This window comes from Belonocnema kinseyi, chromosome 4, assembly GCF_010883055.1.
Source record: "Belonocnema kinseyi isolate 2016_QV_RU_SX_M_011 chromosome 4, B_treatae_v1, whole genome shotgun sequence".
In the NCBI taxonomy this organism is placed as follows: domain Eukaryota; kingdom Metazoa; phylum Arthropoda; class Insecta; order Hymenoptera; family Cynipidae; genus Belonocnema; species Belonocnema kinseyi.
In genome coordinates, this window is record NC_046660.1 from 67,144,705 (window position 1) to 67,163,155 (window position 18,451).

At 29.1% G+C, this 18,451-nt stretch overlaps 1 protein-coding gene across 3 annotated transcripts in view; it reads right to left on the minus strand.

The window, feature by feature from the left end:
• Window positions 1-3,090: 3,090 nt before the first annotated feature.
• The window catches only part of LOC117171466 (E3 ubiquitin-protein ligase RNF38-like), an 81,047-nt gene continuing 65,686 nt past the window's right edge, over window positions 3,091-18,451 (minus strand). For 2 of the 3 annotated variants that reach the window (XM_033358812.1, XM_033358810.1), the window contains exons 7-9: window positions 16,577-16,869; window positions 10,534-10,840; window positions 3,091-7,327 (exon numbers count right to left, since the gene is read on the minus strand). In XM_033358812.1, coding sequence (XP_033214703.1) covers window positions 7,253-7,327; window positions 10,534-10,840; window positions 16,577-16,869 — 675 coding nt within the window. In that variant the 3' untranslated portion in view covers window positions 3,091-7,252. The remainder of the gene's footprint in view (window positions 7,328-10,533; window positions 10,841-16,576; window positions 16,870-18,451) is intronic. The other variant, XM_033358811.1, reaches the window with a different exon arrangement.

Consider the following 18,451-nt stretch of genomic DNA (forward strand, 5'->3'; position numbering starts at 1 on the left):
TTCGAAAACTAGGAACTATCATATTTAACGATTTTTCAATCATTACAGGTACAATAGATAAAAAGGCGACAAATTGTTAAACAAACCTCTAAATTGAACACAAAATATTTATTAACTAAAAAATTTATTATTCTAAAAAATAAAATAAAAAAACTTAAGTGTGAAAAATTAATTTTAGCGTTTTAATTTTCGGTGACCAACAAAAATTTTTTAAAATATCTGACCTGAAAAAAGACTATTCGAATGAAAAAAAAAACCCTGAGAAGCTTTTTTAAGAGGATTCAGAAATTTAAAAAAATCAATATTTAAACCAATTAATAAGGTTTCAAATTTGTTTCACCCGGTTTCAAGATAGCAGCTTTCGAATTTTAATGGTTTCTACTTTGAAGATAAAAAAAAGAATGTGAAAAAATACTTCCTAATTTAAAAAGAAGGTATAGGAAGATTAAAAAATATATAAAGAATTCAAAATTGTTCAAGCGGTACAAAAAAATATTTGAAATGTTCCTCAAATTGTTATAAAAATATAATCGTGCCAATCATTTTTCTAAACCTTTTTTATAACTAATTGAAATATTTTACTTTTCTTTTTTGATTCTATTGGGGGATTCCAAACTCGTTCTGAATTCGCTGAAAAATTGAATATAAGTCTTAATAAGTTCTAAACGAACAAAAAAAGCGGCTGTTTTTCAGAGGATAAAAAATTTCCATTTTTCCAAAAACAGGCGAGCTACAAATATAATGCAAAAGTGTTTATTTTTAAGCACTTTAAAATAACCTGAATGCGAACTAATTTTTTCCGAGGATCGAGAAATTAAAATTTTGCAATACTTTAAAAATTGAAGGAAGTTCAACATTTTTAACTTCTAAGGTCCAGCAGAAAAATTTGAAAAAATATTTCCGAACTTAAAAAATAAGGAATAACAGAATTTAAACATATATTTAGTCATCCGCACGAAGAATCCATTTAGTCTTAAAGATTTTGAATTTCTTCTGTCAAGATTGAAAGGAAAAATAAAAAAAAATATTTTCTAATTTTAGAAAATAACGAGAAGAATGTAAAAAATATAAAGAATTTCAACAACCAAAAGCGGTACAGCCAACATATTTGAAATTTTGCTCAAACGATTAAAAAAATGTGTGAAAAAAAGGATGCTAATAATTTTTGGAAATTCTATTTTTCTTAACTGAATAGAACGCTTTTCCTTTTTTGATTCTGATGAGGGTTTTCACTCTTGCCCAATTTGAAGTGACAAAAGTGCCAATTTTTTTCCAAAAACATGCGAGATGAAAAAACGCTTGACAAAAAGTTCCACTTTTCGGTATTTTGCAGTTTTCAAAATATTTGTGAATTAATCCATTTAAAAAAAAATACTGTTTTTAGTTTCTGGCTCTTTAAACCTTTGCGGCATGGTGGGAATACCGTATTCCCACCTTTTTTTACATAATTTTTTGCGATTTCAGTTTAGTTTTTATTGGATTTTACTCAGTTTTTTTTAAATTTCATATTTGCAGGATGATAGAAAAATTGAAATTTTTGTGCAAAGGGTCAACATTTTTTAAATTATTTGTTAATACTTATGAAAAAAGATGAAAAAAGCCTTTTTTGTTGAAAAAATTCATTATTGAAAAAACTTTCCATTATATCCTTATGAAAATGGGTCCTTAAGGGTTTTTTTTGGGGTCGCTAAATACGAAGATTTAAAAAATTCAAAAGGGCGGATCCAATATGGCTGCCGAAATTGGGAATATTTTTGTATTTTATCTGAAAATTGGTATACAGGGATTTTTGGGGTCAGTGATCACGAATATGAACTCAGATTTTGGAAATTTAAAATGGTGGATTCAAGATGGCGCCCGAAACTTCGAATATTTTTGAATTTTTTCTGAAAATTGGTATACAGAGGTTTTCGAGACCGCTGATCACGAATCTGAAATCAGACTTTGAAAATCCAAAATGACGGATACAATATGGCGGTCAAAATAATGTTTGCCGGATTTTAAAAAAATTAGTGTACAAGGATTTTTGGAGTCACTGATCACGAATTTGAATTTAGATTTTGAAAATTCAGAAAATTGGTACTAATCCATGTTTTAGGTGAGTAGGTGTATATTTTTTTAAACCTTAATATTCTAAATATTTGTCACTTTGAATACAGATTCAACATCAGCGACACCCTGCCTGTGCGAACTTTCAAAAAACAATTTAGAAATATTTTGAATTTTTGCCCGCCATTTTGAATGTTCAAAATCTAAGTGTGACCATCTAGGATCAAAAAAATGTAATTGCCAAATTATTAGAAAATCAAGAATCTAATTTGATAGTTAGATTTTTATTTTTTTAAATATAAAATATTAATTATTCTCAACAATGAAATTAAAAACTGATTTTTTTAAATTTTCGGCGAGAAAAGAAAAGATAAAAAAATTCCCAAAGAATAAAAAAATCTTCAAGAATAAAATATCCGAAGAAGAGAAATAAAAAAAACTTATTTCTTCGAAAGAAACGATACCAATTGACATAGGGAAAGTAAATAAAGTATCAGTAAACATCGTTGCTAATATATTTATTAACTCCTTAAAAGGACAGTTTTGCAGAAAAATTCCTATTGTTTTTAAAATTAAGCTCTAGCATAACAAAGACGAATTAGTAGAATATTCAAGTGCAGATTGATATAGTAGAATATGTTTAAAAACTCTCATGTTATATCCCATAAACTGTCCTCTCAGAACAAGTATTTTTTTCTCAGAAAAAATGTAGAAAACAAATAATTGACATAGACAAAGTTCTTCTCGAAAAATGTATACCTCTACTCTAAAATTTATAATTTCCACAGTGTCGAAGTTTGAAAGAAACTAAACATTTACTCCTTCAAATCGTTCTCAAATATCAGTCTTCCCTAAAAAAAAATCCCTGAAACGATTCTTTTCATCAAAGTGACCTATTTCCATTCAGGTTGTCTTCGGCGATTTACCTTATATTTTATTTCTGAAACTATTTTTCTTTGACTTGTCAAATAATAAATTAAAGCTATCGGTTTGGATTTGATAAGCGAACAAAAGGAGGGAAGAGTCAAAATCAACTTAATATGAAAAGAACATATAATTTCTTTAATAATATGTAGCAGTAATGATAGCGATTAATAATAATAATAATAACATGAATCGTTTGGCATCGTATGGTTGCTTCTGTACATCGTTACTTTGTGGTGTATTGAATCGTTATTATGAATAATAATTACCAGTCGCCATGTGTGCACTGTTCACTGTTTTTTTTTTTAATATTTATTTTTATAGATTTTTTTTCTGTGGAAAATCCACTCTTACCGGTAGCGGAGGAGACAAATGTTAATAAACTGTATAAGTGATTTTTCTAAGCGATAGCCGTACAAGTATTAATCGCATTAATTAAACGACAACAGTTAAACGAATATAGAAATTAAATAATAGCGTACAAATAACTACAGTTAAAATCGGACCCATACAATATTCTAACACATACCAATGGCAATTTAGTACATCTACTCAAAAGTTCAAATTATCAACGCAATTAGAATAATCCTAATTTGCCAACAAAATAATAAGACACGCGATGGTACCAGCGTCACTTCCATCCAATTTAACTCTATTGCGAATACAAGCACCAAAGTGAGAAAGGGTTCAATCTTTTTTTTCTCTTTCTTTGTCATTTAATATCTTGAAGAAACAAAAGATACTCGCACACACCACCATGATTATTCGATTGCCACCGACTTTTTTTTAAAACTCTTTCTCTCTCGAGTCACGTACAACAACACAAAAATCACGGCGATCACAAAAGTTACTTTTTTAGTTTTTAAAAGGCTTGCCCACCCTAATCTAATTTAAATGTACACGTGCATATATCTTTCCCTTTGCAAACACGATAAGTTTACATTTAATCTAGAAGCGGATCTCGGGTTGCGACTATAGTGGAATAAGAATTTCTTTTGGTACTGTTCACTCATCGACTTCTCGATCTTATTTCAAACCCCCCCCCCCCCTCCCCCCAACCAGGAAAGTCAGAAATATTCAAAGTTAGTGCCACCTATTCCCCCCCTTTTTTTCATACTAATATTTTCTAGAATGCGTTAATGATATTTACAGTTTCGTGAGCCTTAAAGCCTTAAAAATTCGAAAGAAGATCGAGGTGTCAATAAAGATTTTCGATGGGGATGCAGCACATCACACATCGATCGGTAGGTATTTTTTTCAAGGTACACCTTATAGATAGTTACATTTTCTTAATCTAAGCGTATTAAGGGACGGAGCGTTGGACAGATTAAGGTCTCCGATGAAAAATTGCACCGTCTACAAGATACTCGACAACAACATTCGTTTACAGCAAGGATCCTCTCTCGAGCATCTGAGACTTTTGTTGGTTTGATTTTCACTATCACAGCTTCACATTGCGTTGTCCAGCGCTTACCCTCCAGGCTCATTTTTTTAAAATAAATCCAACAAAGTCTCAATTTGCAGAGTTCTCAGTTTCCTCAACTCTTAGCATTCTAGGCAAAGAACAAGTTTTTTTTTTTTTTTAAGTAGCCCAAAGTTCGAGTTTGGATTTTTTTTAATTCGAAAACTGTACTACACGTTCGCGACAGACTTTCCGATCAAACGCTCGTCCCTTTTGACAACATGTAGTTAGGCTATGGTTCAAACGAACTTCATTGCGACACAACAACTCTATTAAATCTAAAGTACAAAAAGATAACACAATTTTTAAAAAAAGAACGATATGTGTCCTTACTTGCTAAGATCAACACACTGTCTTTTACAATTTTGATGTCTTGCGAGTCGAGCTTTTGGAAAAATTCGCACACCTTAGAATTCCCTTCTTCAAAGAAAAACGAATCCCAAAATCAAAGACGAAAATGTGAGTCCAAAGAAAAAGCGAGATTGAGCAAAAGCATACAACGTCTAGCAACAGCTTCACCCGATTTCCTCATACAACAACAAAAAAAAACATCTCACACGACTTTATCTTTACGTATATTGTGTTTCTTTTTTCTTTTTCACGTGAATTCCTGCAAATACGTTAATATCCTCTAAATACGTTTCCTCGGAATGTTTTCTTGGCGATCGGTTAGTACAGTAAAGGCACGCAATGAATGGAAGGAGAGTCAAAGAGGTACCAAAAGCGATCTTTCATTCTTTCTCTTCATATTCTGACGATTCAAGCGTGCAGAAAATTCGACAAGGTGACAATTTTCAATTTTCAGAAACTGTCCACGCAACTGATAAGCGTGAATCGATTGTGCGATGACTTTTTTTCATTTTCTTCTCTTTTTTTATTGTTGTGCTTGTTGTTATTGCAATAATCGTAACTTTATCAACATCGTAACAGATCGAGTAAGCATATTATACAGACATTCGAAGATTAAGAATCTCTTACACTCTATTTCAAAGAGACTATCATCCTAATTATAGCAAAGAATGACCACTGAAGAGCCATTACGAGAAGCCATTGAAAAATGCACCATACGCGAGAAATAAGAAAGTTATGTTTATCATTTTCTTCAGCCCGTTCCAAGTTTAGAATCACTACGAAGCGCTAAACGCGGCACACATTATACGGGGGGAGGGGGTTACTTTGACGATAATCTCTAAGCGTTAATTTCATTAACATCCTCCACTAAACATCTTCCAATATTGCATATAACGTTTCTTTTCGATATTTTTTTACTTTTTCTCATCTACCATACTTTTTTTCTTTTTTAGATTATCTTTTACAAGGTGTGCTTATAAAAAAATATTAATCGTCTCATTATCTTCTGTTAGAGGTAGATACGCAGGAAACAGAAGCTGCTTTCGTATATTTCGATTTGTATATTTTTTTCATTATCTTCTTCGTGACTCGGGATATTACCAAAAAAAAGGCTATGGATTTCTCTGAAACACTCGAAACTTACAGAAGACCTTTTTTCAGAAGACTCTGAATCGTTTCCAGTATCTCAGGAAGGAAGAAAGAAGGAAAAAAGAATGCCGGAAACCTGAATCGTTGGAATAGGAAAGACCCGAGGAGAGAACCGTCGAACAATGAACAAAGAGACTACAAAACAAGAAACCTAGAAAACAAAGAGTTTTTTGGAAATCAAAGAGTTCCAAGAGACTCGAATTAAAATAATTCTTCCTATCTAGAGCACCTAAATTGCTAAACATACCTAGAAAATAGTTTAAGGATTAAAACAATCACCTGGCCTTACGAAACACGCAAACGCCTACAATTAGCATTGCCTTCTTTTCTTATCAGAGAAAAACCTAAGCGCTAGATTTGGTTACACGTGTCCTCCCCAATTGTATATTTACAACTACATTCATAAATTCGAACAATGTACTAAAAAGAAGAAAATAATCTAAAACATTGTTATTATTGTTGCTGTTGTTAATGGAAAGGTGGCGAGTTACAACTATACATATTACATAAAGTGTGTTTCCATTTAAGATATAAACTCCGAATGCACACAGGCGCGACTGGTTGCACGTGCTAGAATTTTACAATCGCTTTTAACGATTCCATACATCGACTCGACTCAACTCAAACACAACCAATTGAATCTTTCAACTAAAATATAACTGGATAGAGCTCAGCGTGCTTGGTGTCTCACTTGACTAACAAGGATTACTAAACACAACAATATATCTTCTTTTTTTTTCCTTTCTTATATCGCCGAAGAGAATTCCTAAATTGAATTCTCATCAAGTGCGTGCAACCAGCTACCTTCTCACGCCATTTTCCCCTTATGTGGTAATACATTGAATCCTAACTCGATTAATGCAAGGATTAGTTTGCGAGCAATGCGAAATGCGTGGTAATTAAAACCTAGACTAACTAAAAAAAAAATCAAACAGGGGGGGGGGGGAGAGAAAAAAAGGTAATAAACAGGCGAGGAGGAGTCTCGGGTTTTAAATCGTCTCGTGACGCAAACTTGCAGAGAACTCGTCTTTGATTGCAAACAATGCCGCCCAAGACACGCCCTTCGTTGTCCCTCTTTGGCAGAAGCTACAAGCGCGACTTCCAATGGATAATATTCCAGAAACCGTCCTGATGCTTCCAAGTATATCTGGTGTGGTTAGATATGGTTCTTTGTCACGCTAGGGGTTTCTGGGGAGGAGCTGAGGCCAATTATCGGCACGGATTTGAACAAACCAGTAATGTGACGGCTGGAAGTTGGGCCAGGACGAGCCTTCTCGTTGATGAGAATTGGCGCTAATGCACCTGGGCATCACGACGTCAATCACTGGTTGTACTACCATTGCTGAAATACTCGCCGGCATCGCCTCGGCATATTGGGCACGTTCGGTTGGACTGAAAAGAAGAAAAAAAAATCCCGGTCATTTCTCGATTCGCAACCATTTTTCTAGGTCAATAAACTTTTAAAAATCGAACTCTAAAGCTGACCATTTTTCCATTTAAAGTAATAAAAACTGAGTTGCAAATGTAAGCACTCAAAGTGAAGCTCTTGAATTTAAAAATGTAAAAATTTGAAAGTTTTTTAATTCAATAATTTTGAATTTGAAGATGATTCAAATGCTCAATAATTTACTCGTATAAAATGGAAGATACTAAAACTTTTCAACTGAACAATTTTTTATTTCATTGCAATTAAACTGGCAAATAAAATTGTTTTAAATATTATAAATTGTAGAGTTGAAAGATTCACAGATTCAGTTTAAAAAAAACATGTTATCGTTTGCAATGCTCTAAATTAGAGAATCAATCCATGAATGTAAATTTTTCTTTAAATTATAGCATTTAAAGCAATTTTAAGCTAGAAACATTAAAAATCGAATGATTGCATTTTTGTATAAACTGAACACTTCTTAAATTAAAAATTAAATTATTTTTATTCAAATAGTTTTTTACTTCTAACATTTTTAAAATCCTCCAAATGCTTCGCAATTTAGAATTACAAACTCTAAACAATAATTCGAATTTTTCCTGAAATTGTTTTTAAAAATTCTGCAAAATTAAACAAATATCCTTAAAATCTTCCACGTACATTTTTGATAATTTTGTAAATCTTTCCAAATCTTTTCGAATATTTACTTAAAATTGACTTTACAAAATAAAAAATCATTTTCAATTTTCATATTTCGCTTTAAATTAAGGACATGGTCTTATTTACAACGAAATTTCGGTACGAATAGTTTACTATTTACTATTTAATTATAATTACCCTAATTTACTAATTATACAACTTTTTGCAATTTAAATTTGAAACAAATTTTCTATATATCAATATAAAAAGCATTGAATTAGAAATTTTAAAGACTAAAACAATCAAATAAAAATGAATGATTTGCTGGCACAATTTGATTCACATTTTTTTTCTTTCTTGACTAACAAATTTTTGTTGTTAAACATTCATTTTTTGGGTTTGAAAATTCATCTCTCGGTTGAAAATGAACTTTTTGTTGAAAATTCAACTCTTTTGTATAAAATTCGTATTTTTTACACAAAATTGATAATTGATTGAAAATTCGATTTTGGTAGAATATCAATTTTTGGGTTCAAAATGCAACTGTTTGGTTGCAAATAAATCAGTTTTAGCTGAAGATACAAGTATTTTGTTGAAAAATGGCTTTTGTTCGTTGAATCTATCTATTTTTTTTATTTAATTTTTTTTTGTTGCAAATTTTTTGTGGAAAATTTACCACTTTAGTTGAAATTTCGTTTTTTTGTTTGTTCAAAATTAAGTTTTTAAGTAAAAATTCCACTATCATGTTAAAAATTCAACTGTTTTGTAGAAGAATCATCTTTTTGGCTTGAAAATTTAACTATTTGGTGTAAAATAAGCTGTTTTAAAAAAATCGTTTTTTAAAATTGAAATCTCTCTTAAAGGAGAATTTAATTACTTCAATGGTCTTCTTTAGTTAAAATTTCCATTATTTAGAAACATATTTAAAAGCAGAAGAATGTAAGCTAAAAATTAATCAAATACAATTTGGACTAACAATACATCCACTGTTCAAACTTGGTTGCAAATTCAAATATTTGGTTAAAATTTGATGTACTTTATTAAAAATTCTTACTTTCTGGTAGAAAATTAAACTATTTAGTTAAATATTTACGTATTTTGTTTTAAATTATTATTCTTTTTTTTTAAGTTTTCGGTATGTTGTGAAAAATAAATAAATGGTGTCTTTAGTATCATTTTTTTTATAGTAGCAAAATAGTATCATCGTTCAACGAAGTGGCCGTTTTAATCACATCGAAAATTCCCGGTCAGCTCCCGACTAGCAAACATTTTTCACGGCCAGTGAAATCAAAATTCGATTTTCTATTTAAAGTCATAAGAATTGAGCTGCAAATCATTTTAAGCAATTTTAAGTTAAATTATTTTCATTTCCAATGGTTTAAAAATCCTTAGAAAGCTTCAACATTTTATTTGAAAATCTTGAAACATCTACATGTTGTTTTACATTTACTTCAATTTTTAAATATTTTTGAAATTTCATCAGAATTTTTAAGCCTCTTTTAAAATGATTCGTCTTCTTATTCTTTTTTAAATCCTTAATATTACAAAATATGTCCTTAAAATCTTCCAGATTAATTAATTCATTTTCAATTTTCCTAGGAATCTCAAGAAAATGCTTTTTATTTTTGTAAAGCCTTTCATAATTCTTAAAAAACTTATACTTTTTTTCGGAAACTGCAAAAACCTTCATTATTTTTTCATTTTTGTCTGTATACGTAGACACTTCGGTTAAATTATTTTAAATCATTTCACATTTTAATTATTAAGAGTTTATTTTCTCGTTTAGTTTTGAATATTTCATTTATAAATACTGATTTTACATGAACAATACAATATTTCTAAATATAAGGCAATTGTTACTTTTCTTAATTAAAAAATTTAAAACTAAAAATTTTCAAATTTGAAACTAAAACAGAATTTAAAATTCTAGAAAGATTTTAATTATCAATAAATTATTTTGCAGTTTTTAAAAAATTGAAAATAGTTTATAAAGTTTAAATCCGGCGTTTATACATTTATTTCACTACTAAGATTTTCTAATTGAAACCGTTTAAATTTTAACGTTAAAATCACGAAATTCTTAAATTTTGAACTGATTTCGAATCCGCTTAAAAAATATATTATTATTCACTTGTTAATTCTTAATGTATAGTTCAAATTTAAAAATAATTATAGTTGATATCTGATCAACTAAAAAGGCTGTTTTATCCAAAATTGTCGATTGAAAACGCTAGCAATTTTTAATTTTGTTTAAAGTCTTTAAAACTGCATTTTAAAATTCTTTAAATGAAAAATGTACCCTTGAAAATTAAAATCCAAAATAGAAAATTTGTAAGCGCAAGATTTTCGAATTACGCATTGTAAACTACATTATATCATAATTGAAGAAATAAATTCACTGTCATTTCCCGGTCTCATAAAATTTTCGGTTTCCCGAACAGCGGGCACCCTGGTAAAGAAAAAAAAAGTCCGAGGCCTGCAAGTACCTCGGCAATCCGAAAATAATCTAATAATTTATTTTAAATTAACTCACCTTAAGCCACTTGTCGATACACTTAACGTGGAATTCGTGTGAGCAAGGCAGGACGCGGAGTGACTGCAAAACTTCAAAATCGCACATGCAAACGACGCAGTTTGTTTGATCGCCTTCGTGCGAATCAGGGTTAAATTTGTAAGAAGGCAGTTGATCAACCTCGGAACGTGACAAACCCCTAGCTTTTGCCTCTCCAAGTCTCTCAGCTAAGGACAGGAGAGCCTCGTAATTTTCATTTTCAGTTGCATCAGCCGACGAGAGATCAGCCTGGCCATACGGCGATAGCGGTGGATTGCTGAACATTGTCCTGAAAGCATTTAAACGATTTAATTATTTATCATATGCTCGATAATGTCTCAACCTTTTCAAAAATGTAAATAATTACTCTCAGGCAAAATTCAATTTTGATTTGCATAACTTTTGTACTGCAAGTGAAGATTTCAGCAGGCAAATTGTAAATTTACAATCCAAATGTAACATTATATAAACGAAATGCAACTTTAAAATCATTTTTTGTCGGAAGATCATTTGCGGTTCAAATATTTCTTTTTGCCATATTCTAGTCTGGTCAGAACGAGAATTCCCAGACAACTCAAGCTTGAAAATTCCAGTCTCGAAACTTTAAATAGGGTGGTCGAAAAACTTCATCTTTTACAATTTCTTCTTTAATTCATTAATAAATGGGAAAAAGCTATTTTAAATTAAAATAAAAGCAATTTTATTTTTATTATTCTCAGAGGCTTTTGAAACAAATTCAAGAGAATTCGAAACATTTAAAAAATATGATAAAGTTAATTGAATTCAGTAAGTTTGAAAAGAAATTAGGGGATTCAAGGTGAATTAAAAATACTTCAAGATGAATGAATCAAAAGCTAAAACAAATACACTGAATTAAGTACAATTGACTGATTTATACCTTTCGAAATTCTAAAAATTATTTACAACAGCATACCATTTTTTTCAAATCCTTGGAAATCCTAGAAAATTTTTGCAATCTCTTGAAAATGCCTTTAAATCTTTAAAAAATTCTCCAAAATATTTAAAAATATTTTTAAAAATTTCGAAATCCGTCGATATATTTGGAATCTCTTGAAAATTTCTTGAAATTTCTAAAAATACCCTGAAGATTTAAAATCTTTTGAAATCACTTCAAATGATTGAAATCTATTAAAAATTTATTAAAATATCCTAAAAAAAAGTGATTAATTGTGATTTGAGAAAAAAAAACCTAATAAAAACTAATTTTTTTAACTTTTGAAATTTTTTCAAAGACTTTTACAAGACTTTCTCCGATCAACAAAATTCTTTGACTTTTCCTTCATTTTCGGGATTTCTCTATCCTGCGGCCACCCTGCTTTAAAGCTTCTCTTGGAAAATGAAAACTTTCCAGGATAATCGTAAGTCAGTTTATGATTCAGGAGTCATTATTATTTCATTTTGAATAAAGCTCTCTGCGTATTTGCGTAGAGTATACCTTTATCGTAGCGGTCTCGTAAAATTGTATTTTTGGATGGGGTAGCACAGCTGCTGCTGTTGAACTATTAAGGATGTTAAACAATCTAAAGATGAGTTATTAAAATATTTCCAACTCCTTATTTTGTATCTGTAGAACTTTTTAAATTTCCTTTTTCAAGATTTATTAAATATTAAAAAAATTTTATCTTTAAAAATCTGCTTGAAAAGAACCTTTCAAAGATCCTCGAAGTTTATGAAAGGGATATTTATTCCAAGAGTATATTTTGAATCCACAGATAAGGGGCCACCTATAAACTACGTTGCAATTTAGTCCCTCACAAAAAGATTAATTTTCTACAAAATCGTTAAATTTTCAATCAGAAAATATTTATTTTCAACTAAAAATGAAATTGATCAATTTTTAGATATCAAATTAATTTAAAAAAAAAACATATAAATTCTCCGATTTTTGCTATTTTTATTCTCAACATCCCTGATTCTTAGAAGCTTTCGATAAAATAAAATTGCTCAAGTTCCATTATAGGCTGCAAATAGGACACCAGCGGGACCGTTCTGTGAGGCCTGTTATTGGGTTTCGCATTGATTTCTGTGAAATTGAAAAAATTTAGGGGAATTAAAGGTAAATGAGAAGAATTTCTATGAAATTCATACAAATGCAAGGTGAATTTTAAAAAGTTCAAATAAATTGAAAATCATTTCAAAATCTGAAAAAACTTCATTGAATTCAGTAACTTGGAAATAAGCTTAGAAATATTCAAGGGAACTCCAAAGAATATGATGATATGGCTAAGCATCTTGATGTGGTTAAAATTCTTCAGGGTCAATTAAATAAAAACATTTAAGAATTCAAAGAAAATCCATTTTATCAAGTTGAATGGAATTAAATTAGTAGAATTCAAACGAATTCAAAAATATCATATCAATTCCAAAGAACTTCAAAGAATTCAGGATAAATTAATAAGAATCCGGTCTGAATTCCGAAAAATAATTTTAAATTTCTTAAAATCTTGAAAGCCCTACTACCTTATAACCAAAAAAGTGAATTATGACTGCATACTACTTTAAAAAATGCAAGTGAATTGGAAATAATTTTTAAAATCAAAAAAATTCGAATGATTTCAGTAAAATTTGGGTGAATTGAATGGGAAATGAGGAGAATTCGATGAAATTCATTTAAAAAATCAAGCTCATTAAATTGCGTAAGTTGAACTCAGATTAGAAAAATTAAAAGGGCATTCAAAATAATTTGATGAAATGCCTAAGAATTGAAGGTGCGTTTAAAAGACTGCAAGATAAACTAAAAAAAAAATCTTTTTAAGAATCCATTGAATTAAATAAAATTGAGTGAATTCAGAAGAATTACAAATATTTCAGGATTTTCTAGAAATATTTGAAAATATTTTCACATCATTGAAACCTTACGAAATTCCTTACTTCGTGTCAATAAATACTTTGGAATCCATTAAAATATTAAAATCCCTTGAAACTATTTATATCTCTTGAATAAATAAAAAAAATTTTGGGAATCTTTTAAAATTTCCTCAAATATTTCAAATCCTTTTAAATATTTTTAAATTACTTGAAAGCGTCTTTGAATCTTTTGCACCCTTAAATATTTAAAATCATTTCAAGTGCCATTAAGTTACTAAAATCAATTAAAAATTTCTTTTCAATCTTCTAAAATAACTTAAAATATATTAAATCCTTTAAAATTTGTACAGCTCCTGAAAATGCCAAAGTATGTGCAAAAATACCTTAAAATATTTTAAATCCTTTGATTATTTTATCAACTAATCCTCAGGATCAATTAAATAAAATCTAAAAAAAATTAATCAACTGAAATAAGTAAATTGAATAAATTCAGAAAAATTCAAGTGATTTAAACAATTAAAAGAATCTCAAAAAATTTCATTGTAAATTCCAAAAAATAATTTCAAAATCTCTTCAAATGTTTGAAACCTTATGAAATTTCTCACTTCGTGTGAACAAATTTTTTGGATTCCATTACAATATTAAAATCCCTTAAAATTATTAAAACGTTGGAAATCCCTTTCTCTTGAATAAACGAAAAAATTTTGGAAACCTTTTCAAATTTCCTCAAATATTTCAAATCCTTTTATATCTTCTATAATCCCTTGAAAATGTCTTTGAATCTTTTGCACCCTTAAATATTTAAAATCATTAAAAGTGCCATTAAATTACTAAAATCAATTAAAAATTTCTTTCCAATCTTCTAAAATGACCTAAAACATATTATATCCTTTAAAATTTGTACAGCTCCTGAAAATGCCAAAGTATGTGCAAAAATACCTTAAAATATTTCAAAATCTTTGATCATTTTATCAATTGATCCTCAGGATCAATTAAATAAAAACTTAAAAAAATGTTAATCAACTGAATTAAGAAAAAATTGAGTAAATTTAGAAAGATTCAAGTGAATTAAAAAAATTGAAAAGAATCTCAAAAAAACTTCATTGTAAATTCCAAAAAATAATTTCAAACCTCTCAAAATCTTTGAAAACCTACAAAATACCGCACTTCTCATGAATAAATACTTTAAAATCCACTAATAAAATAGTATAAACAGGGTGTCTAGCGATTCCTAGGAACAAAATTCAAGGACTTTTCCAGGTTTTCCAGGGCAAGAAATCAAAGTTTTCCAGGTCTCCTTTTTTACATTAAATAATGAAATAAACGTTTGTCATACATGTAAAAAATGAGCCATTTCATTTTTTATCGGCCAAAAATATCTAAAGGAAGCCAAGTCGTAAATAAAAAAATTCTTCATTTTTTGCGAACATGAGTCGTCTTTGTGAAATCTTTAGGAATACTTTTAAATCTTTGTAATGTCTTTGAAATAATTGAAATCTTTTGAAATCTTTGTGAAGTATTACAAACCTTAGTGAAAGCTTGAAATCTTTGAGAAATCTTTTGGCATTTTTCAAAGCTTTTGTAAAATCATTAAAATTCTTGAAACCTTTGCGAACTCTTTCTTTAATCTTTATTTGCGAAATCTTTTGTGTCTGTTTAAAATCATTGAAGCCTTGAAATTTTCTCAAATGTGTTAGTGAAAGCTTTATGAAATTTGTTGTAATCGCTGAAAATCACTGGAATATTTGAAATTTTTAAAAAAATGCCATGTCGTTTAAAATATTTGAAATGTTTTTAAATCTTTGAAATATTTTTAAATCTTTGAAATATTTTTGAAATGTTTCTTTAATTTTTGTTCGTGAAATATTTTCTGTTCGTTTGAAATTCTTTAAAATATTTGAGAAATCTTTCGGAAATCTTTTGTAATCGTTTGAAATCTTGTCAAACATTTTTTTAATCGTTTAAAGTCTTTGAAATGATTTGAAATCCTTGAAGTCTGGTGTACTGCAACCTTGTTGAAATCTTTGAAAATTCTCGTATTGTTGTGAAATCTTTATGAATGTTTTATGAAATCTTTGAAACTTTTGTCAAATTTTTTGACATCTCCTAAACAATTTTTATGTTATTTCAAATCTTTGAAATGTTTTGAAATCTTAGAAATTTGGTTTAATGTGAAATGTTCCAAATCTTTATGAAATGTTCGAAATTGTGGGGAATTTGTGTGAAAACTTTTTAATCTAGAGTATACGCGCCTTTTTTTAAATTTTTTAAATCTTTGAAATCTTTGTGAAATATTTTGAAATGTTTATAAAATCTTTCTTGAATCTTTGTTTAGAAAATCTTTTGTATTCGTTGAAGCCATTGAATTATTTTGAAATCTTCTGAAATGTTTTAAAACCTCTTGAAGTCGTTTCATATTTTTGAAATCTGTTGCACACTCAAAAACCAAGTGGTCAACCCCTCGAAGCAGCAAGATTTTTTATAAACGAGATGCTTCTTTCATAATAGGCTTAAATATTTAAATTACTCTTCGCATTTCGATAAAATTACTGTTTAAAAAAAAAATAATAATTAAAATTCAAGGTTTTCGTGACAAAATCAAGGAGATTTCCAGGTTTTCAATTTAAAAAAAAAATTAAGGAGAGTTATAGGTTTCCAAGGTTTTCAAGGTCACTAGACACCTTGATAAAATCCCGTGAACTCTTATAAAAGTGAAGTCTTTATTAAATCTTTTTAATCCCTGCAAATTAATTAAATTAATTAATAATTTCTTGTATTTTTAACAAATTTCCTATATGTTAAATAAAAGCTCTTAAAAATGCCTTAAAAGTTTTAAAAACACCATAAAATCTTGAAAATCCTCTCAAGCTGTTGAAATCGATTGAAAATGTATCGGAATCTTTAAAATTAACCTGAAATATTTTAAAAGAATTAAAGACACTTCAGAAGTATGTCCTGAATTGAATGAGAATTGAACCGATGAGATAATATACTGAAAGAAAAGTGTCGCAGGGTACCATAGGGATCAAATCTTAAAAATTTGGTGCTTTAGGGACCTTAACTAAGTTGTTATTTTTCTCAACGGTCGCCCCCTTAAATTAGTAACATAGATTATGGACGGCCCCAAAGCAGAAATAGGAATTTGTCGATTATCTCAAACCGCAGATTATTATCGATGAATAATTTTGATACGTACAAGAAATGGAGCAATAGTCCTGGGAAAGGTGTGTGTGGTGCTATAGAAGCCGGTCTTCGCCAGCTGTTGTTTCTGTTGTTCCTGGGTCGACGAGGATTGCTAGTTGGTCGAGTTCTTGCATGAAGCATTTCCAGTTGATTTCCACGCACCTCGGACAAGAAAATCGAGGGTTGCGTCGTGACATGAGTTATCGTCTGCGGATTGTAGGAATGAGTTATCGGTAGTGGTGGAGCGACTGTGTTGCCGCCTCGGTGGGAGCCCAACAACTCCAATTCGACTTCCCTCTGCAAGACCAACAAAACAAAAAGAGAATTATTAGTATTTTTATTTCATCAAACTGTTAAATTCCTTCTATATTAAATATTGAGGATTGCTGTATCAGGTTTGCTACAAGAGTCTGGTTACAAATTTTTTTTGTAATTCAACCAATTAAATTTAATTGTGATAAATTATAATACAATGATAATGGTTTGTCAACAAGTTTAATTGAATTTAAAATAATTTTCAATAATATTTTTATTACAGTGAAAACAAGTATTCTGTAATTATTGGGAATGGTTAAGCTGTGATACGCCACCTGGTGACCAACATTCGAACTAGAAAGAATAGGCACGATTTTAAAGATGCATTTTAATTTGTGCATAAAAGTATTTTAACCATTTTTTTGTGAAGTTAAAAGTATTTATTGGATAATACGAATAAGTCTTTGCCGGAAAAAAAGTGTTTTAGATGGAATTTACATATTATACAGTGAAAACCCACACTTTTTGACAGAAATATTTAAAAAAACAAAAACAATTATGGTTCTCTTTATTGTGATTTTCAAAATATTATAATCTTAAATGGACTTATTTTGAAGAAAAAATGAACTCAAAGTAATTTTTTATTAATTTGTACATGAAATATTTACTATTTAAAAATCTGATCTAAAAGTTAGGATAGAATTCGTATTTAAATTCCAGTCGTCTATTATTTGTATTCTATGCATAATATGGATAAAATTTGTTACTACATAAATTAATTAAAGTTTATTTAAACTTACAATGCATTGAACCTCACATGAAATAATTGTATTTTTTTAAAACCCTATTTCACAAAAATGAGTTTTTTTACTGTATAAGATGGAAATTCTATCTAAAACTTTTTGTTTTTCATGAATATTTGTTCTTAGTATTCAATAATTGTTTTATCATTTACAAAACAATCGTAAAAACACATTTATGCCAAAATAAAAATACATCTTTAATGTTCAAGAACAATTATAGTCAAACCATTTATGCAAGGATGAGGATTACAGTTGAAAATAATAGTAATCTACAAAAAAACCCGAACTTTATAACAAAGTTAAAACAAAAGTTTTAGATCGCACGAACTAATAAAATTGTCTATATTAAAATTTATTTAAAAAAAAAATCAGTTCACGAATTTCATCAACATCTTCCAGTTGTTTTTTGCCTTTCCCATTAAATCTTGTATTTCTTTTCATTTAATTCTTACACTTAGTCTGATATTTGCCTTTTTCTTAATTTTCCTTTTCCAATTTCCAAATATAGAATTCGCTATAAAATGCTAAACTATTAAGACTTTGAAATAGGGAAGATTAAAAAATTCCTAGTCATTTTTTCAAAATTCCATGACTTTTCCAGGTTTATGGAACACTTTTTTTAAATTTCATGACTTTTCCAGGTCTTCCAGGTCTTGTAGCAAACGTGTATATGGAAACCCGGTTTATAAATTCCATGACTTTTTCAAGTCCAATTTCAACTGATCGGAGACTAATTTAACAACAATTTCTTGTACAATTATTAATTAATCGGGAAGTCTGCAAAACTTCAATTTTAAGATTCCTTGATTTTTAAACTCCCGGTGCCACCC